The sequence below is a fragment of the Taudactylus pleione genome, unplaced genomic scaffold, assembly GCF_031769625.1.
Source record: "Taudactylus pleione unplaced genomic scaffold, aTauple2 ptg000522l, whole genome shotgun sequence".
NCBI classification, from domain to species: Eukaryota; Metazoa; Chordata; class Amphibia; order Anura; family Myobatrachidae; genus Taudactylus; species Taudactylus pleione.
In genome coordinates this window covers 740,982-762,834 of record NW_028284924.1, presented here as the reverse complement: position 1 = coordinate 762,834, position 21,853 = coordinate 740,982, and the positions used below count along the sequence as shown (strand labels likewise).

The window sequence follows — 21,853 nt, the reverse complement described above, 5'->3', positions numbered from 1 at the left end:
TCAGTTTTTTACACCTTACACAGCTTGTTGTATTTAACTGGCATTACTTATGGATTCTACTTACAATATTCTACTAATTGCACCAGCTTCTAAAAAAGCATGGCCTGACTGGACACTTCCACCATTGTGGTCCTGCTATTTGTGCTACCTTAGGGCCTGTTTCAGAGCCGGTCGCTATTTGCGGTCGTTCATTCAACAAAAAGGGGTGGCTATTCAAATGAACCGTTCGCTCTTTGCGGTCTGTTGACGCCTCTATGTCTGAACGAGCGAACAAAACTTGCGGTTGTCATTTTGAAAAAGACGCCCCCTGGCCGCTCGCATCATACGTCATGGCTGCTATTTATTAGATTAATCGAGTACATCGAACAGCGTATGAACTGCTCGCTATTCTTGTGGCTGGGGTTTGCTACCACAATATTGCGAGCAGTTCTGGCTATAAAACAACCAAATGACGTGGTCAATGACGCTCCAGTAATAATTATGCACACCCTTAAAACGCCCGTTTTGACCTTTAAGCACGCCTGCGTTCTGATTTCCACTCCCCGTTTTCAAGCACCTTCCCCTGTTACCACCCACATACGCCTCCTCCTGTCACTCATATTAGCAGGCATTCGCTATTTAGCGAACAAACGATTTTTGACCGCACTGACTGGTTCGCGCATGCATATAACGATCCGTACGCATGCGCAGTTGGGCAAACATCGCTCGGAGCGAACGAGCGGCCGCTTACGAGCAGCTCTGAATCAGGCCCTTAGTGTTTTATCAAAGCAATCCCTGCCCGATTGTTAGAAAAGATCCTGAGATGTTTGTCTTAGGAGGTTCAAAATGTTAAATAGCAACCCATACTGCCCCCAGGTGCAGGCCTAATTTGCTCTGGAGCCACATTCCTTGGACTTTTGTCTACATACAGAAGTAGCACAACACTATAGGGCTAGTGTATGTGGGAACACCATCCTGTACAGTGTCTCAGCTGCGTCCACTGAATGATAAAAGCCAGCCGAAGAAGGAGACATATTACATAGGCATTATGTTTATTTATAGGTATAGGACATTTCATAATAAAAAGCAGTTAAGACCTTAAGGGGTATATTTACTAGAGTGCGGGTATTTAGAAGTGGAGATGTTGCCCATAGAAATCAATCAGATTCTAGCTATTATCTTCTAGAAGGTGCTAGGTAAATGTTAAGTAGAATCTGATTGGTTGCCATGGGCAAGACAGAAGCAATTTGTGGAAGTAGAAGAAATTCCTCTATTCCTTTTTCACTTCTGACTAATGGCTGCAGCGGAGAAAGATTCTCTATAATCCACTTCAAAGGGCAAAAAAAAAAACAGACATCATTTTGAACATTCCCATCTATCTTTACATATCCATAAATATTATGGAGGTAGTAAGTAGTATGTGTCAACATACGCATATGGTGTAAAACGGAACAAGCGCTATGGTGCATACACGCGGTCAGATTTTTCTTCAGACCTGAACGATAACGATTTTAAAAATCATTCATATCTGATAGAAAAATCTGACATGTGTGCAACGATGAACAATGAACAATGCGCATTCCCGTTTGTCAGATAACGATATCTGACATCTGATGTGTTTGCAGTTTTGTACGATTTCCATTCATCGTAATACAGGCTGAAATCATTCAATTGTTTGCAAATTGTCCAGTCGTTCATCTAATAGTGCCCACACACATACCGATCTGCCCACGATCAGCCGATGTGTACGATTTCCCTTGAAGCTCTCCCCGGCAGCTCTGCACACGATCTCCACACGATTTGGTGTCCAATCTTCAAACGATCTCTCCTGCATCCAGACTGTCACAGTGCATCATGTCCTAGAATGTCAGATCTGTCCTACTGCACGGCAGATCTGAAGATGCGATATGCGACCAGCGGGGAATCGCATAGTGATCTTGAGTGAGTACTCACGATTTCCTCATGATTTGGCCATATTTTACACGATGTCGTTCCAATGCGTCGGAATCGGCCAGATTGTGTAAAATATCGCTCTGTGTGTGGGCACCTTGACACATCTGACAAATCTAACCGTGTGTATGCACCATAAGACCCTGGGTCCAAAGCAGAAAGGGTTCCTAATCAGACAATAAGGTCACCAGATCCTGTAACTTACTTAAATATAGAGTGCACAGTACATGTGTCTTACTATAACAAATTAAAGGATAACACCTTCCAAAATTCAGCTGAAGTTCATAAAAGTTAGACAATAACAATAAAGGTCAATTACCTTTCCTAAACCCATTAGACTGCAAGCTCTCACGGGCAGGACCCTTCCTCCCCCCACTTGTACATGTGCCCCTCACATCCCATGCAGTTTTTGCAGATAGTTTTCTAAGTTCCTTCCTTTACCTGTCAGGTTACATTATGCCAGGCCAAATCGTGTATTATGCTATATTTCCTTAATACATTTTGTTTTATCTACATTACGATTCTGCAGAACTTAAATAAAATGATAATACCTGGGCATAAATGTCTTCCAGATCTAAGGAGCCCTCTGTCGTCTCATTCTCATGCAGGCAGCAGTGTAACATGCCCACTGCTTGCCGGTTCTAAAGTACCTCCTACAGGAAGCTCACTGAAGAGGGGCATGGACAACAAGCTATAGGTACAAAAGGCCCAATTCGGGAGGAACTACAGTAGGCGACCCAGCTGGACTCTTACGGACATTAGGGGACTGACCAGATCAGAAGGAATATTTAACATGGTTTAACTCCATGAACGATCACTGAGTTTCACTATTGGGCAGACTTATCCTTTAAAGACAGTCATCACAGGTGACCACAACCGCCGTCATTAGACTTATTTATTTGGCAGTCTCCTCCGGTCCTTATGGGAATTCCGTTTTCTCTTCTTACTCAAGAAATGCTCCAATTTTCCTTTTTTCTTCAACTCTTGATATTTGTCTGCTAGTTCCATCTTACGGATGTCACCTGGGAGAAGAGAGAGAACAATCATTCATGTTGCTTTCCAATGTACTACAAGCATTCAGACCATGACAATTTGGATCTAAGAATCCATTTGATAACTGTGCATAATACGGCCCTCCACCTATATAGTGATCACAAATGCAGCTATATACAGTAACATCGTAACCTAACATTATTACCAGCATAAAAGCCAGCGGAAATCTCTCCAAAAAAAGACGAAGATATGAAGTATCCCGGACCCATTCTCTAAAGGTCTTGGAACTTTTTAAGTGCATTGCTGGAAACTGGAGACGTCCTGCACTGGTTCTTGATGCTTGTACCTTTTTATTTATTGAACTAACCTTGATACCTTTGTATCTTATTGTTTCTTCTCTGTTCAAAGTTCATGATGTTACAGCTGTATCATCTTGCTAATTAAAAAGGTCCAGGTCGTAGACTAATGAATGATGCGGGCAGTATAAAACTCAGCTGTCTTGGTAAAGTCACAGATGGGGAAACACGTTAGAAATTTTTCCTGAACTGCAATTTTAAAGGTCTCTATAGCATTGATACACTGGGGCTCTTCAACTGGATACATGGGAGCAGCACTAACCCGAGCCAGCTACATCTGGTCTGGATCATTTGAAAATATCTCTCCTTGGAGCATCTATCTGGTTAATAGGATCTTGCTTTATACATATCCAGCAATGGTTGGGGGGGGATCCCCTTATATTTAAATAGCGGTATGATTGTCTGGATAGCTGCATATTGTATGTTATAATCTTATTTATGTTGCACCGCATGGGATCCGCAGGACTGTAATAGGAATAGAACACATAACAAGGAAGTGTTGGTAATCCAAGAGAGTCCTGCACTGAAATAGGAGTACGAAACTGAGGTGGCTCGGGGGTGGGGTATAGGGGGATGGACCGATGCATGCTGGGAGCTAAAAGCATTAACTGCGTGGTGCCCGGTCCTCAACCACCACCTACATACCCCAAGGTCTCCCTGTGGAGCCCTATGGACCATGAAGAAGAAATATGATTTTTACTATAATCTGGATGGAGTGGTGCCCCTTATTAGACAAAGGGCCTGGTGAAGAGGTGGACACTAAGTAGTAGCAGATGTGACTTCTGTCGCAGCCACTACTGCAAAATGATTCTAATGCTGTAGCCAATGGGCTGTGACAGAAACGCGCACCAGCTGCCATGGTGCACACAAACATATGCTGTATTTAGCACCACTGTGATGAGAATCTGACCTGCTATCCCAGCAAGGAATGACAGGCCGCAAAAGGAAGAAAACTCTACTTGCTAGGGAAACAAGGCAGCAGTGATGGTACTGTACCGGTAGACTGAGCAAGGCTAAGGGGTATATTTATTACAGTGAAAGTTTTTAGAAGTGGAGATGTTGCCCATAGCAACCAACCAGGTTCTAGCTATTATCTTCTAGAAGGTGCTAGTTAAATCTTACGTAGAATCTGATTGGTTGCTATGGGCAACATCGTCACTTCTAAAAACGCTCATTTTAGTAAATAAACCCCTAAGAGAGGAGCCCCTACTGTACGATCCAAAACGCCACTGCCTGCCGACCAGGAGAAAGAGGTATCAGTATCTATCTGATGTCTTGTATTGGAGCCCCACAGTCCTCTGATTTCTCCCCAATCAGTTACCTGACCAGCTGTGTACATTGCCACTGAAAACAAGAGATATGGTAAGAACTTACCTTTGTTATCTCTGTTTCTACGAAGTCCATAGGGTCCACAGGGTTGACCTTGGGGTATAGCTGGATCTGGATCCACGGGCACCACGCAGTTAAAGCTTTGCTGCTCCCAGGATGCACTTGGGTCCGTCCTCCTCTATACCCCGCCCCGGCCACAGGCACCTCAGTTGGTAAGCAGCTAAGGCCGGAGGAGGAGACTAAACAGAGAGAAGGAAGACTGGAACACACAAGAAACCATACTCACAGAAATGGGAGACGGAAAACCGGTGACCAGCCACACAGCCCATTTGAAGCCAGGTGCGTCAGGGCGGGCGCCCTGTGGACCCTATGGACTTCGTAGAAACAGAGATAACAAAGGTAAGTTCTTACCATATCTCGTTTTCTACTTCAGGGTCCATAGGGGGTCCACAGGGTTGACCTTGGGGATGTCCCAAAGCAGTTCAACTAAGGGCGGGGACGCTCCTGTGCTGAAAGGAGTACCCGGCGCCCAAAGGATGCATCCTGAGAGGCGAAGGTGTCAAACGCATAAAACCTCAAAAACGTCTGAATTGAAGACCAAGTAGCCGCCTTACACAGCTGAACAGCGGAGGCGCCACGTCTAGCAGCCCAAGAGGGACCCACAGAACGAGTGGAATGAGCCTTAACAGAGGCTGGCACAGGTAAACCCTCCTGCGCATAAGCCTCACAAATAACTGAACGAAGCCAACGGGCTAACGTTTGCTTGTTGGCAGGCCAACCCCTCTTGTGAAAACCGAAGAGGACAAACAAAGAATCCGACTTCCTAACCGAAGCAGTCCGGTCCACATAGATTCTAAGTGCCCGGACCACATCCAAGGAAGCCTCACCAGCAGAAAGATCAGGTGACTGAAAAGCTGGCACAACAAGTTCCTGATTAATGTGGAACTTTGAAACCACCTTGGGCAAAAACTCAGGGCGCGTGCGGAGCACTGCCCTGTCCTGGTGAAAAATCAGAAAAGGAGGGCGACAGGAAAGCGCCCCCAATTCTGAAACCCTCCTGGCCGAAGCAATTGCCAGGAGAAAAATGGTCTTAAACGTCAGCCACTTGAGCTCCACCGACTCAAGCGGCTCAAAAGGAGGACCCTGCAAGACCCTCAGTACCACCGTCAAGTCCCACGGAGCCACCGGAGGCACGAAGGGAGGCTGGATCCTGAGAACACCTTGGAAAAAGGTGTAAACATCTGGCAGTGTAGCAATCCGTCGCTGAAACCACACGGACAAAGCAGACACATGAACCTTCAGAGAGGCCAGGCGTAAGCCGAGGTCCAAACCCGATTGAAGAAATTCCAAGATTCTGGAAACCCGGAACACCTGCGGATCATAGTTTCTGGATTCACACCACTGAAAATAAGTGCGCCACACCCTGTGGTAAATCCGCGCGGAGGCAGGCTTGCGTGCCCTAAGCATGGTACCAATCACTGAACTGGAGAAACCCCTAGACCTCAAGACGGCTGTCTCAAGAGCCACGCCGTCAAAGACAGCCGACCCAGGTCCGGGTAAAGGCAGGGCCCCTGAGACAACAGGTCCCGACGCTGAGGAAGAAGGTACGGAGCGTCGATGGAGAGGCACCTCAGATCGGAGTACCAAGGACGTCTGGGCCACGCCGGAGCCACCAGCACGAGCGTGCCGCCGTCCTGCTTGAATTTCCGCAGAACCCGAGGAAGTAAGGATATCGGAGGAAACAGATACGCCAGGTGAAACGTCCATTTCACCGACAGAGCGTCTACCAGACAGGCGCCTGCGTCTCTTGTCCTTGACCCGTAAACAGGCAACTTGTGATTGTGACGGGAGGCCATCAAGTCCAGCTCCGGCAGCCCCCACCTGTCCACGAGTAGCTGAAACACCTCTGGGTGAAGCGACCATTCCCCGGGATGCACATCGTGACGGCTGAGGAAGTCCGCCTCCCAATTGAGGACTCCGGGAATGAAGACTGCCGAGATCGCTGGAACGTGACACTCCGCCCAAGCAAGAATGCGAGACACCTCCGACATTGCTGCCCGACTGCGAGTTCCCCCTTGGTGGTTGATGTACGCCACCGTGGTGGCGTTGTCGGACTGCACCTGAACCGCCCTTCCGTGAAGAGCGGGGCCGGACGACTGCAGGGCCCTGTACACAGCCCGCAGTTCCAGGATGTTGATGGGGAGAAGTGCTTCTTCCGCGGACCAACGACCCTGAAGCGATAATGAGCCGGTCACTGCCCCCCAACCCCGAAGACTGGCATCCGTCGTGAGCAGGACCCAGTCCGGGATCCAAAAGGGGCGCCCCTCGACCAGATGCACCGTCTGAAGCCACCAAGCCAAAGACTGCCGAACCTCCGCGGACAACACCAGCATCGGAGAGCGGATCCGGTGAGGTAACCCGTTCCATTCCAATAGAATCAGCCCCTGCAGGGGCCGGGAATGGAACTGGGCAAATTCCACCATGTCGAATGTCGACACCATGGACCCCAGAACTCTCATAGCTGAATGGACCGACAGGCGGCAACTGCTCAGGCAACTGTGTATCCGCAGCTGCAGGGAGGCGACCTTCTCTGGAGTCAGGAAAATCCGCTGCTGACGAGAATCCAGCAGGGCTCCCAAATGAACCATCCGCTGTGATGGAATCAGGGAGGACTTCTTCCAGTTTATCAACCACCCGTGTGCTTGAAGACAAGCAATGGTCAGGTGGAGATGTCGAAGAAGCACCTCCGGGGAGCTCGCCAGCAGCAGAAGATCGTCCAGGTACGGCAACAGACGTAGACCCTGACACCGAAGGTGGGCAGCCATAACCGCCATCACCTTGGTGAACACCCTCGGAGCCGTGGAAAGGCCAAAAGGCAACGCCCGAAATTGGTAGTGATGGTTCAGGATAGCAAACCTCAGATACCGCTGATGTGCCGGTGCTATGGGCACATGGAGATAGGCGTCCTGGATATCGAGGGAGACCATATAATCCCCGGGTTCCATCGCCAGAATGATGGAACGTAACGTTTCCATCCTGAACCTGGGAACTCTGAGGTATCTGTTCAGAGACTTCAAATTCAGGATAGGGCGATGAGAACCATTGGGTTTCTGTACCAGAAACAGAGTAGAATAGTACCCCGTCCCGCGCTGAGACTGCGGAACGGGAACAATGACCCCTGCTTGTAGCAAGGATTCTATAGCTACCTGAATCTGACCAGCTTTGGTCTTGTCCAGAGAAGGACTCGTACAGAAAAACTGGTGGGGCGGCCTGAACCGAAAAGACAGGGCGTACCCCTGAGAGACTACTTCTCGAACCCAGGCATCCGTGGTGGTATTGTGCCAACACTGGGCGAATTGGAGAAGTCGGCCTCCCACTCTGGAGTCCCCCAGAGAGAGGCCCGTCCCATCAGGCAGCAGGCTTATCCTCCTGCTTGGAAGAAGGGCGCCGAGCACTCCATGCCTGCTTCTTGGGCTTGGATGCGGCCTTGGTCGCCGAATGTCTCGGGAAGGACTGGCCCTTGGCCTTACCCTGAACCCGAAAGGACCGAAAGGCAGAGCTCCTCACTTTAGCCGGCGCAGAGGCCGAAGGGAGAAAAGCTTGGACTTAGCCAAAGTATCCACTATTCTGTCCAAATCCGGACCAAATAGTAAATCACCATTAAAAGGCAAGGCCTCCAGACCCTTTTTTGAATCTGCATCAGCCCTCCAGGACCTCAGCCACAGGGAGCGCCGAGCAGATACCGCTGCAGCCGACACCCTAGAAGTGAGCAGGCTGGCATCCAAAGACGCTTCCCCAATATAGGAAGCTGCATCCCGCATCTGTCCCACTAACGCTCTCTGGATATCCGGAGCCTCATCAGGAAAGGTATCCTCCAAGGCATTGGCCCATGCCTCAATGGCTTTAGCCACCCAGGAGATAGCCATGGACGGGCGAGCCACCGCCCCGGAAAGAGAATAAATGGACTTTAAACAAGTCTCCACCTTCCTGTCCGTGGGATCCTTCAAAGAGGAGATAGACGGCAATGGCAACGTCGCGCTTTTGATCAAGCGGGTAACGTGGGAATCCACCGCCGGCGGAGTTTCCCATTTCCTGCAATGAGCTTCAGGAAAAGGATAGTTCGCCGCCAACCTCTTCTGTGGATGGAACCTCTTACTAGGTAATTGCCAGGCCGCCGCCATATGATCCGATAATTGATCAGACAGGGGGAACACAGTTGAGGTCACCTTGGCCTTTTTAAAATTAGGAAACTTCGACCTAGGAGCCGGCGCATCATCCTCAACATGTAGGATAGCCCGCACCGCCCTAACTAAGGCTGGAACATTAATGGAGGACTTAGCTTCCACCTCCTGCCCCATGACATCAGAGTCAGAGTCCTCATGGATTTCTCCATCATCTGAGGACACTTCCGAGTCCGACAACTGCGCAGCTAGTGAACTCACAACCGGACGTTTAGACACCCTTGGTGGCACATCACCTTGCAACATAGACTGAAACGCCGAGGATGAAGCCGCCAGACTCTGTACGGAGCTGGATAGAACATCCACCCAAGGCGGAGGAGCCGTCGGAGCAACACTCTGCAAAGGCACTACAGACTGACACATCCCTGGGGAAGACTGCACATACACAGGCAGTCCAGAGTAAGGACCCACAGTCTGGGCCCCGGGGGAAGACCGCAACATTTGTGGAACCCTCAGGGAATGGGGGATGGTGGGCTGCGGTAACGCCCTAGAAGGGACCGCTGATGGGACCGATAACCGGTCCGCAATAGACGCCAGCACCTGTGAAAACATCGCCCAAGGAGGGTCCTGTGATACAGGGGGGTTGGAGGGGCCCGGTACCAGCTGGCACCGCCCGCACAGACCATCCTGAGATAAGTCCTCCCCATCAACTCCAGCAGCACAGCGTCTGCAGGAAAATAGCACAGGAGCCACAGAGCGCTCAGTCTCCTCATCAGACATGATACCGTAAATCACAAGAAACAGGTATCACCAGAGGAATTACGGTTTTAACACCCGCGCACTCACCAGTATGCGACACAACAGCCCAGATATGGTACTGTGTAGCACACAACAGTATGTGACTGACCCCACAAATACGTGTTTTATATAAGTGAGGGTCTCAGAAAAACGCCCTTCCCCCACACACCTGCCGGGCCGTAGGAGAAGGAAAGGGATAGTTATAAGCTGACAGTAAGGAGAATAAGTCACAGACAGGCAGCACTAGCAATAGTCACATACAATGCAGAAAAGTTATACTCACTGCACCTTCCGCTACAATCAACCGCCCAGATTCAGTGTCTGGGAGGGCTATAGCGCTGTGTACACTGTCCTTTAGCAGGGGAGAGGTACACAGGGGGACCGGTCCACTTGATACCGCCTGGGAGTCTGCGATGTGCCAGTAAAGATGGCCGCCGGAGACCTCAGAGGAGGAGTGGCCGAGAGATAAGAGCAGCTCAGCGACGCCAGACTGCTTGTTGAAAGGCGCGCTGAGCTGAGGGGAGGAGCCGCTAGACAGGGAAGGCTGCCTCCCCTGGCTAGCAATTAACCCCCGGGTTGCCGGTCCCGCTACCAGCCTGATACCCTGGTGGTCTAGCGGACACGCGGGGTATTCCTCAATTGAAGGGGAGCCCGCCGCCGCCGCTAGCGCCTCCGGTCTGTCCCCAGAGACCGGAGGCTCCTGACTGCATTGAAGTATCCGCGGGCCGCCGCACGCGGCGACCCGCGGCTTACCTGATCCCCGTCGCGTCCGGCAGCAGTCAAGGGAGTCCCCAGAGCCCGGCTAGTACAGGCTCTGGGGTCCCGCCGCGATCCCCAGAGCTGTACTGGCGTCGCGGCGCCAGCGGGGAGAAGGAGCGGCAGCGTGGACGTCCTAAAGGACAGTCTGATGCTGCCGCTCTAACAGTGTAAAAAAAGAAGAAAAAAAAAAATAAAAAAATTTCTCTTTTAAAATAAAGCTTAGGGGCTGCTCCTGCAGCCCCACTGCGACAGGGTGACCCGACTCCGGCCGGGCACCAACTAAAACTGAGGTGCCTGTGGCCGGGGCGGGGTATAGAGGAGGACGGACCCAAGTGCATCCTGGGAGCAGCAAAGCTTTAACTGCGTGGTGCCCGTGGATCCAGATCCAGCTATACCCCAAGGTCAACCCTGTGGACCCCCTATGGACCCTGAAGTAGAAACTGAGGGTACAGCCAATCGGTATGATTTACCGCCGGACCCATGCCCGGCGGTCGGAATCCCGACAGCGGCATGCCGGCAGAGGAGGAAATCCCGATTGTCCTAATGTAAGTATTGACTAACCTATTTCTACCCCCTAACCCTAACCCTCCCTTAGGGGTGCCTAACTCTAACCTTCCCCCCCAGTGCCTAACCCTAATCCCCTCTCTAAGTACCTAAACCCCCCTTCCCCGCCGCCTAAACCTAAGTCCCCCGGGGGGGTGCCTAACGCTAACCCCCCTTCCCCTAGCCTAAACCTAACCTCCGGGGGGATGCCTAACCCTAAGTCCCCCCCGGGAACGATAAACCTAACCCTTCGATCGGGATGCTGGGCGTCGGGCTCCCGGCGTATGTCTAATGACAGGTGTCGGCATATCGAGGCCGGTCTTTAGACCCTTGCCGGGATATGACAGTCGGGAAGCCAGCTGTCGGGATTATGTCCGCCGGCTTCCCGACTGCATACCTATCTGTGGGAGTGTCCCCCGACAATCTGCTTTATCTAATGCACCAATTCTTGGACCAGAGAGATTTCAGAACAAGCCATAAGGTGAGGCTATCGCTCACTGTATATAACACTATTCTACTTACTGGTGTATTATATCTAACAATAGATGAGAATACACACAATCCCATTGAAATTTGCTTTACTGTAATCACGAGGTCACTATCACATGGCTCAGTGCGATTTGTTCTGTGATGGAATTCAGAACTTTTAAGAAAGGGAAAACATAGGAGAGCATCTCACACACTTGGTTTTAAATGGAGCCTTGTGTACTATGAAGAAATAACACTTTATTGCAGGATGTCCGTCAACCTGTATGAAACCATTTATATGATCATGAAACTCTTCTTTGACTTCCCATAATGTTGTGTTTTGGAGTAGGGGTACAGGCAGAAGCCAGTGGAGCCACGCTCTTCTCTTTGGGGGCCACATGTTGAATCTCAAATCTGTTTAATAAGTGCTTTATTGAGATGGCTAACCCCAACATGGATTATTATTACCCGATCACAGTTGTCGCTAACGATTGTTGTAAGAACTCACCTTTTTTCAGACAAAATGGCTTCTTCCCTTGTTGTGCCAGCTCTCTCTGCTGTCTCTTGAACTCCAGTTGCTTCTCTCTTAGCTTCATTTTTTTCTGTGCAGCTTCCTCCTGCTGATCCTAAATATAAAAGACGGTGATATTTAATCATCAGCTTTCGGTGATCTCGGGCCCCATCCCCAAGAATTTGCCCTCACCATTCTGCGTAATAGTTGCTCAAGCTGCTCCTTCAAGTCTGGATCACGAGTTTTCTGGAGCTTCTTCTCCACGACCTGTACCGAGAAACAGAAAAGTCAAGACTAAACTAGACAAGGAACTCAACATTGCTCACCGACACATCATAGTGCATTCAAGAGAGGGACTGAACAAGGGAACAAACCAATTGCATCTAGAAAGGGGAGGTACTCACTGTTAAATCCCTTTCACCAAAGCTGTATAGTTACACAGATGGTAATGTTTCACCCCAAGTAGACAGAGTACCAGAGAAACCATCCCTCCAAAGCATCTTATGATCATTGTTTATCACTATAAAAAAAAATCCCAATATGGATTGGTCTTTGTACTTCTACAGCCTAAGGGAAAGGGGGTTTAATTTCCCCTCTAAACTATCGGCAGTAGAGGAGACAGAATGAGGCAGATCCCAAAGCTTCCACTAAAGGGAGGGGAGCAATGGAGGAACAGATACCTCTGCCACAGAACAAGCCTTCCGAACTGCTGCCCTGAAGCAAAGTGGGAAGAGGTACCGCATACCTCCCTATGACTTTCCAAGTAGACAAACAGGGCTTCACAAAAACAGAACAAGATGCACAGCCAATAAGGCAAATCCAAGGACTGAACCCAATCCTTTCAGGTCCTCTGCAAACATGGAGCCCTGAACCAGGAGGTCAAGAATAAGATGAACAAAAGTTCAACCAGACCTGCATACCAGGGCCATCTGGTACAATGACCAACCTCATTACCAATTCCAGTTTGACCTGGCACAGGTTCCAAGGAATCCCTGGTGTAAGGCTGGAACAGGCAGACACTACTGAAATGGCCATTAAAGCACAGCCTGCGATTTGGTTACGACACCAACAGATCCATTTCTACCTTCCAAAAATGGGAATGTAAATGGCTTTAACAAAGCCCACAAGAGATGCTTACCAGGAGATAGCCAAACGGGACTCTCAAGGTGCCAGCTCCTAATGGAGCAGAAACCCCTCTCCCAAACGTGCACAAGGGCATTGGACACCCCCCCATTAGAGCCAGCTCTCACACAAGAGCGAAATGGGTGGATCATTCACCTGTTTTTCTCTGATCTTGATGTCATTCAGGAAGCTGTAAGTCTTCTCAAACACTTCTGCTTTGTATTCGCCAGACAGGTCGTCAAATCGAGGGTCCCTTCGCATCTACAAAAACGTTTATACCCCCCCCAATTAAAATAATCTTGTTTCCAGAGTATTTCCCAGCTATATCCTGTATGCTATACAGTCAGACACTCATTCACGTGTAAGTTAAACCTTTTACTCTGCTTCTATAACATCATGATGCTTCAGAGTACCCCCTGTGACCAGTTACCATACTGGAAGTAGTATACACAGTGCCATACCAGAAGTAGTGTGATAATGAGGGACTTATTCTATTTGAATGCATTCCTGACAGATCATATATATGCGGTTGAATATACATGGATCAGATGGCTCTTACTGTGAAACAAATTTGGGCATTGAATGAAAGATCCGAGTGCTTGATATATGTAGTTGGTTAAAACTTATATTATATTACTAAACCAACATCAGAGAAAGGACGTTCTAAGAAATAATTGTTAATTCTCAGACACAATAATTACTTAGTAACCACCGTCTACATCCACGAGTCCATCTAATGTGATCATGTAAACGCCCTTTTAATATCCTGCTCCAGAACATGAAACACTATTGTATGGACAGAGAACAGAAAGCAGAGAACACAAGATGTCTGAAGAAACTTTAATGTCAAGTTTAATAACCCAACGGTCAGCCGCAGCGGATCACCACCCTCTTTTTTGTCCTCATGCAATACCTTGTGTTCATGTATTATTATTGTAATATTGCCCCTAAGTGAACTCACGTAATACGGACTACATTCTTGTACTTTTCACTGTATGACTGAATCTATGGTACCATATAAATAACAAGGAATAAGTTTTGTAGTCTGTAGACACCATTTTTATCCATCATAACACCCAATAACTTCAGTTTGCTCCCCTGCTCTTCCCTGCATACCCACACCCACATTTTACTGCAGCCCACATCTCACACTTTCCTCTGTTACAGTCCATCTTACCATCTTCTTGGCTGGGACCACCTTCCTCATGAAAGGAATGGGTTTCTTGGATGATATCTCCAGGGGTCTGAAATCAATAATATAATATTAACTTTTTTTCCTGTAAGAGTGCAGTCCAGAGGTTCCCAAACGCAATCCTTAAGGCTCCCCAACAGGTCAGGTTTTAGAGATATATAAATGGTTGAGCACAGGTGGTTAAATCAAATTGACTGAGGTACTAATTAAATCACCTGTGCTCAACCATGGATCTCTCTAACACCTGAACTGTTGGGGAGCCTTGAGGACCGTGATTGGGAACCTCTGGTGTAGTGTACAATGCTTCACCTCCTTTCTCTTCTGCCATTCCCTCCTAAACACACTCAGGGCCGTATATAAATGGGTGCGAAAAGTCATGTTTGGCGATAAGCGGTCGCCGGTGCTAACTTAACGCACATACAGTATGTGCGTGTCGCACTAATTGCCAGCGTTTTTGGATGTGCAAAAACTCCATAGGCAGAAACCGGCGATAAGTTTTCACCATCTCAGAGCATGGTGATAAAATATGCAAAATCCCTATTTTTGGCAAAAAACGTGGGGACTTAGGACGTGATACAGACCCACTTGTTAGGATGCGTTTGCATCGCAATGCGCAAACCAGTGCGAGCGATTGGGAAGCGTATGCTCACTGCACATAGACAGCCCGGCAGAATGAGTGACAGGGGCTGGCTGCTAGAAACGGGGGAGTGGAGGTGCGAACGCAGGCGTGCCTGAGCATCTCAGCGCCGTTTCAGAGGCGTGCATAATTAAGAGGCAGCGTCATAGTACACGTCACTTGGCTGTATTTTACATTGAACTGCTCGCAGTGCTTGCGGTAGGGTATGGTCAACCACAAGTGCTGCATTTGCATCCGATGGTACTCAATGTTCCTGATAGTTGCATACACTTAGATGCAACTACCGGTTACACGCTAAGATATAGTGGGCGTGCTAATGCCTTGCCATGCCAATACCTTGCCGTGCGATCGCCTGCCTTGCTGAATTGGCATACGCATCTAGCGAGCGGCTCTGAATCAGGTCCTTAGTTCAGAAGCCTTTAGGTACCCCACCCCTTAATGACTAATTAGGCAAAAAGATTATATATTTTTTTTAAATAGCATAATAATAATAATAATAATAATAATAATAATAAATAATAGTAATGACGTCATTTTGGGGGTAAAAATGTTGGAAAATGGGTTTTTACTGGGTGAGGTATTTTGGGGGGCTGTATGGATGGGACACGTGTTTTTAGGATTGCAGGTGGCTGCTGCAGGGGTATTTTTAAAACTGCAATTTATAGACACAAATATATACTAGCACCCATTTTAATGTACCCTCAATTTAACTACAGCAATTACTTTCTCCAAATGAAATTGATTTATATAATTTTTACACATTGATGCAAATAGCCATATAACAGCCATTTGACTTAATTTAAGAACCCACAATAATGTTATGAGGGCTATTAATACAGTTCTATAATGATTCCAGTGTCAGTTAGGCTTTTTATGGTTTACAGACTGATGTGCTGCACGCTTTGCCATACGTAATTATCGCACATATGAATTTTCACGTGTTTTGCATTTGAATAGGACGAAAAGCGGGAGCGCGTCGAGATAGTACGCGAAAAGATGGCATCAAAACTGGCGAATGCGGCGATAACTTCGCCATGCGAACGCTTTTCACCAAACGCGACTTTTCGCACCTCATTGAATATGGCCCTATACCTGGTTTTCGTCCTCTCCATTACCATCCATGACCCTTCTCAAAATAAAATTTAAGGACCACTTCTAGATTCTTATCATCCTTCACCTCATGGCGGCATTTAACAAAAGTCGACCACCCAATCCTACATTCGATCGGCTTCTGTGACACTGCACCGTTCATGGTTCACCTTATTGTCCAACGACTTCTTTCTCTACCCCTGAATCCACCCCCACCACTTTCCATTCCAATAAATGACGTCACTGATCTGTACGTGCTGCTAGTGTTCATTCTAGCACCCTGCACCCACAACCCGTTCAGCCACACCATGCAACGGTCACAACCCGTGCAGCTCCTCTTTCCTGTCTAGGGTGTAGCTCTCTACTCTGGTGCTTCTAATACACTCAGCTAATGCAGCAAACTGCTGATATATAGACCAGAGTGTGCTAGAAGCACCAGAGTAGAGTGCAACACCTCAGACAGGAAAGAGGAACTGCACGGGTTGTGACGTGCAAGGTGCTAGAATGAACACTAAGCTGCCATTTAAGTGCTATGGGAGTCCCCCACCTTATACATCTGTTACTTCATACAGTCAGATTGCAAGGCGATCATGGTCCCTAAACTTGCTGTGACCGCATGCCTTTGCTATTATGCAAGAATGTCTAGAAGGTAAGCTCTTGTGCACAGGATCTTTGCGTTACCTACACAATTATGTGATCTAGGCATGGTAATTGTGCATGTTTGTAAAGTTAGACTGCATTAATCTATACCCATGCAAATTATTGTATGTTTCACCACTATACACAATGCTACAGAACCCTTGTAGTGCCATTTAAAGATAATAATAAAATAATAATAATAGTAATGTCCTGTATGCATGTATAAGTAACATTACACAGCATCACTATTAATAAACACATACAAATGACTTACAGTCCAACTCACTTGCTCTACACTTACTGTTGGTTGTTGGGTCGGGCTCTCTCACCCTCCAGCTTCTTCCCCCGAGCTGCTCGGACAGTTTTGTACAAATGTTTTTTCCCCACCTTGTTCTGTATGCAGATCAGCTCTTCAAAAGACATAGTGGAGAATTCTGGTGGAAGAGGGAGTCACACAAAAAGGTGAGCCTCATACATAGGCGCTTTAGTGATTAGAGACAAGAAACACCACTGAAAACTGGGGAGGGACTGACCATCATAATTATGTGCTAGTTCCATATATGAAATAAGCGACATCATCCAGTGAGGTGTATTGAGATTTAGGGAGAGATGTATCAAACCTTCAAGAGAGATAAATGAAGAAGTTACCCATAGCAACCATAAGCTTCTGTCATTTTATAGACTGTGATAGGTAAATGACAGTTAGAAGATGATTGGTTGCTATTGACAATGTCTCCACTTGATCTCTCTGGACGTTTTATTACATTTCCCCTTAAAATGAAAATAAAGGAGAATTTACCTGTATTTCATGGTTTTTTTTTTGTTTATGATGAGCAAAAAGTTGAAATCCTTCTGCAAAGAGAACATTTTAGGCCAGTGGTTCCCAAACTGTGTGCCGTGTCACCCTGGGGTGCCTCGGGACACTTGCAGGGGTTCCTTAGGTTGGTGGTCCAGCATGAAATTATTTATGGTCAATGTAATGTAAATATGTGGACAGACAGAAGCGCAAACCTGTCCACCACCACATAACAACCTAAGGATGACAGGTCAGCACAATTTACTACACTTTACTACATTTGTTTCTGAATTTCTCAATAACAAACTTTTGGCTTAGGGGTGCCGTGAAAACAATGCTGATGCTCTCGGGCACTCTAGGATTAAAAAAAAAAAAAAAAAAAAGTTTGGGAACCACTGTTTTAGGCAGTGATTAAAGGGCCATTAAACCTAAAATGTGAGCGTTATGTTACTCCAATCTCACATCTCTGCTCTGGCTTCTAACCCAAAATGTTTCTTTAATACAATTCTAACCCGTCTCACACTAAACTCACCAGCTGTCATCAGTGTCCAAGATCTTACTTCCTACAGTTATGACAAAATAGAAAAGATCTGAACTGAAGTGGAATCCTCTTCCTCATCCTGCTCAATTGCTTCACTGAACCCTCTGGCAGCTTCTCTCCATTTGATCGCACAAAAGAAGATGAAGTATCTACACTCTTCTCATCTTCCTACTCTACTACCTCTCCCCTGATATCATAACCTCACAAATCTGTCCAACCCTATCTCCTGGGCTCATCCCATCCTTAACTAAAATCTGTAATCTCTTCTTCTCTCTTCTGGTATCTTTACATTACTATTAAAAGTAAGAAGTGTATTCCTAACCTGGAAAAACTAAATACAAACTCTGTCAAATCACTCAGAATGTACTAAAACGTAGTCACGGATTTCATTACTGTTAAATCTAAAGGACACTGGGCCTGATTCAGATTGGATCGCAAGGCTGCGGACGCACACAACTGGACGATGTTCGCCTTCTGCGCATGCATCGCAGTGCGCAAGCCGGCCACTGTCATCTGGTATGAGAACGCAGAGGACACACAGAGGCGCAAAGTAATGATTGACAGGAAGCACCATTTGGGGGTGGTCGAAGGAAGGCGGACGTGCCTGTGCGTTTGAACGCAGTTACAGGGGCGTGCATAATTAAGCCCCTGTGATGGCATACGCAGCCAGAAGTCTATATGGCGACAGGAAGTTTCGCAGTTTGTGAGTCAGGGTCAGCTCAACCACAACTGTTCATATGAGTCCGATGTTACCGATGTTTTCGCTGACTTGCGGATGTATGTAATGGGAAGTGGGCAGCTTTATACAGTGGTGGGCGTTTTGGTATAGTGCTGTGCTTGCATTGCGATCGCATTCATTTGCATATTTTCGCAAGGAGCAGGTGCGCGCAATTGCAGACGCGATCCGTGCTGAATCAGGCCCACTATTCACTTCTCCTGGGTCTTGAGGAGCCTATCCATTACACGACTTTTTGAACTATCCGACCAGACCCAGGAGGTTTTGGTTGGAACGTTCAGAAAGTCTGATAATGGATAGCCGGCAAGGACCAGCGATGCACGTGCACACTGGGTCCTTGCCGACCCCGACTATCTATGGAACACGCTGGTCAACTTGACGACACTCGTCAGGTTCCCCATGTTCCGAGATAGGAGGTCGGGATCCTGCACTGAAAGACGTTCAGTGAACGCAGTTCAGCGCGAGCACCGCACCTCAGCGACCTGAAGGTCTGAACGCTAGACGTTCAGTCTTTCAGGTCGCCAAATGGATAAGCACCTTTACTGCTGCATTAACTGGGGTGGGGGGGCACTGGGGCAGACAAGGCACTAGGATGCAGGTTGTAGGAGCACCAGCTGGACACTAGGTAAGGGTGTGGAACATAGTACCAGGACATAGAATAAGAATATGTGTGTATGTAATGTGGCACCAGGACAGGGAACAAGTGCAGGGGGTGGAACGTGACATCAGGACAGGGGACAAGCATGTGTGTGGAATGTAGCACCATAGCAGAGGGAGGCACATAGCACAAATGAGAGAACAAGTACAGGTTGTGGTGTGTGGACCAGGACAGAGGACAAGTCAGGAAGAATGATGCTCCACTAACATTTCATCCTACAGATTCCAGTACCTTTCTCTGTATTTCCGTCAGCATGTTCTTGTTCTGGGTCAGTCCCACTGTCGGTATCGGAGCTCCCAAGAGAAGACGAAGGCTGATCTTTCTCATATTCACTACTGGAGTCTCCTGACTCATCAGTGTCTACAATTATTTCTGCTGTAGGATTGGGTCTCCTCAGAAGCTGCGACTTCAATGGCACTTTCTGCTGCTGTGGTTTCTCTTTGCCTCTAACGGAGTTCTTCACGCTTTTTGACTGTCTCCTAAGGGTATGACCAGCGCTGCCCGTTCCTTCTCCAACAGAGTCCGACCCACTAAACGTGCTGCGTATTGTTCCAACGGTCAACATGTTTGGCTGTGGAAGTCCTGGATCAACTTCCCTCCTGTAAGAAAGTATTAATGCATGTGGCACATGAGAGAAACAGCCAGCAATGTTAACTCCGGGTTGGGTATGAAATACCGACGGCTTAAAAGCCGCCGGTTCAAATCCCGACAGCATAAAATCCAGACACCGGCTGATAAGTATAGTTAACCCTCCCCTCTCCCCCCTAACCGTCCTTTGGGGGTGCTTAGCCCTAAGACTCCAGGGGTGGTCCCTAACCCAAGTCCCATACCTGCAGTGCCTAACCCTAACCCCCCCTACCCGCAGCCTAAACTCCCCCCAGTAGTGCCTAACCCTCCCGAGTGGGTGCCTAACCCTAAGCCCCCTGGGTGTGCCTGAACCTAACCCATCCCCGCGGCTAACAGCTCTCGACGCCCAGCTTACCTACGTTCGTCATGCCCGGCGTTGGTCTTTTGGCGTGGGGCTGATAGGCGTTGGTATTTAGACTCCTATCTTTAGTCCCATGCCGGACTTTCAGTGTCGGGATTCTGGTGGTCGGCATTCCGGCCGCCGGCATCCTGAGTACATCCCATTATCTCCATCATTATACCATTATCCGCATATGCCTCAGCCATCCTGCTGCATATATTATGTATGTGCATACATAGGCTTACCATAGCATCCCCATAAACCAGGACATTCATGGATTACACTTTAAAGAGGTTCTGTGGCTCATTAAAACCAATTGAAATCAAGGCTTGAAGTCAGCCAGCCACACAACCTGTGTAATTCATGGGTGTCCCAGTTTAAAGGGATAGTATGGTAAGCCTATGCATACATAAATACTCACACACAACTGTCCCAGGCACTTTCAATAGTGGCCATGCGCTATAATGAAATAACCTTCCAACCACATCTTACTACTATATAGGACACAACCTCCATCCCGGGGAGCAGCACACAGGACACATAGAGCCCATGTAAGGGACAGAGAGGCACAATGGTGGATATATAACTCACTCGCCTGCTCTCCCACGTTGTTGTCCTATGGAGCTCAGCAGCTGCACCAGAAGTTTGGCTACTGTGGGACACCGTCATCCCTAGAAGACATCTTTCTGTAGTCTGATTGGAGGGGGAGAGACCAGAGCCCTCCACGGCTCCACCAATCACTATCCCGTATAGATTGAGCGCCTGCCCTACGTCAGAGAGTGGTGCCCGGCGGTCGCCTGTAGTAATAACACACTATTACCCGGGAGTGGGGGAGGCCGTGGAGCGCCCTCAGCCTGCCTCTCACACTCAGTCAGCCATGCCGCCCGGTGTACACTATACGGTGCATTACCTCCATAAACACCTTGAAGCTTCTTACTTCCGGTGCTGTATGTTCCTCCGGCCTGTAAGAGTCGCTGCGATACAATACATAACAGAATACAGATGACGATGATAGTTATTGGTATCGTACATGGTCTGCATATGAGTTATTATGATATTCTGAATCTGTTTCTCTTCTCCACATATATGTGGAGTCATACATATACAGTACCAGTCAAAAGTTTGGACACACCTTCTCATTCAATGTTTTTTGTTTATTTAAATTATTTTCAACATAGTAGATTAATACTGAAGACATCAAAACTATGAAAGAACACATATGGAATTATATGGAACAAAAAATAATTTCTAGTTAGCGTAATATTAGGTTCATTGTATCTTTTAAAAATATATTTTTGTTGTTGTATTGCCGACTGCAAATAAAAATCCAGATATTGTGAGACTTTGTAATAGATGGAGCCCATAGCAGATATTATGGGTCTGCCGGGAAGTCGTGTAGAATGCTTATGGAGTTTGGGAATGGTATAAAATATAGGAACTCTGGGGTTATCTATCATCATGGAGTCTGCACAGTTTTTTTTTTTCAAAATATTTTCTTGGTAAACTGTACGATATAACAGTTGTATATATAACATGACACGATCCTTTGTGTACAAAGATTTGTAACCATTACAATATTAATGCAACTTGCACCATGTATAATACAATA

At 47.6% G+C, this 21,853-nt stretch overlaps 1 protein-coding gene across 2 annotated transcripts; it reads right to left on the bottom strand.

Moving 5' to 3' along the window:
• Positions 1-1,025: 1,025 nt before the first annotated feature.
• Positions 1,026-21,107, bottom strand: RRP36 (ribosomal RNA processing 36). 2 transcript variants are annotated; one of them, XM_088450705.1, is made up of 8 exons: positions 20,840-21,107; positions 19,509-19,876; positions 16,848-16,980; positions 14,167-14,233; positions 13,146-13,250; positions 12,060-12,134; positions 11,865-11,982; positions 1,026-2,951 (listed from the first exon to the last, which is right to left on the bottom strand). In XM_088450705.1, the coding sequence occupies exons 1-8, from the start codon at positions 20,911-20,913 to the stop codon at positions 2,821-2,823; spliced, it is 1,071 nt and encodes a 356-aa protein (XP_088306831.1). In that variant the 5' UTR covers positions 20,914-21,107; the 3' UTR covers positions 1,026-2,820. The 2 variants fall into 2 exon arrangements, with proteins under 2 accessions (XP_088306831.1, XP_088306832.1); XM_088450706.1 differs by having other exon boundaries at positions 20,836-20,924.
• Positions 21,108-21,853: the final 746 nt, after the last annotated feature.

Coding starts and splice junctions, on each gene's coding strand:
- RRP36 (XM_088450705.1), bottom strand. CDS start 20,913: ATGACGGTGTCCCACAGTAGCCAAACTTCTGGTGCAGCTGCTGAGCTC. Junction 13,251..14,166: donor TGGTCCCAGCCAAGAAGATG/GTAAGATGGACT, acceptor ACGTTTTTGTAG/ATGCGAAGGGACCCTCGATT. Junction 11,983..12,059: donor AGCAACTATTACGCAGAATG/GTGAGGGCAAAT, acceptor TTTTATATTTAG/GATCAGCAGGAGGAAGCTGC.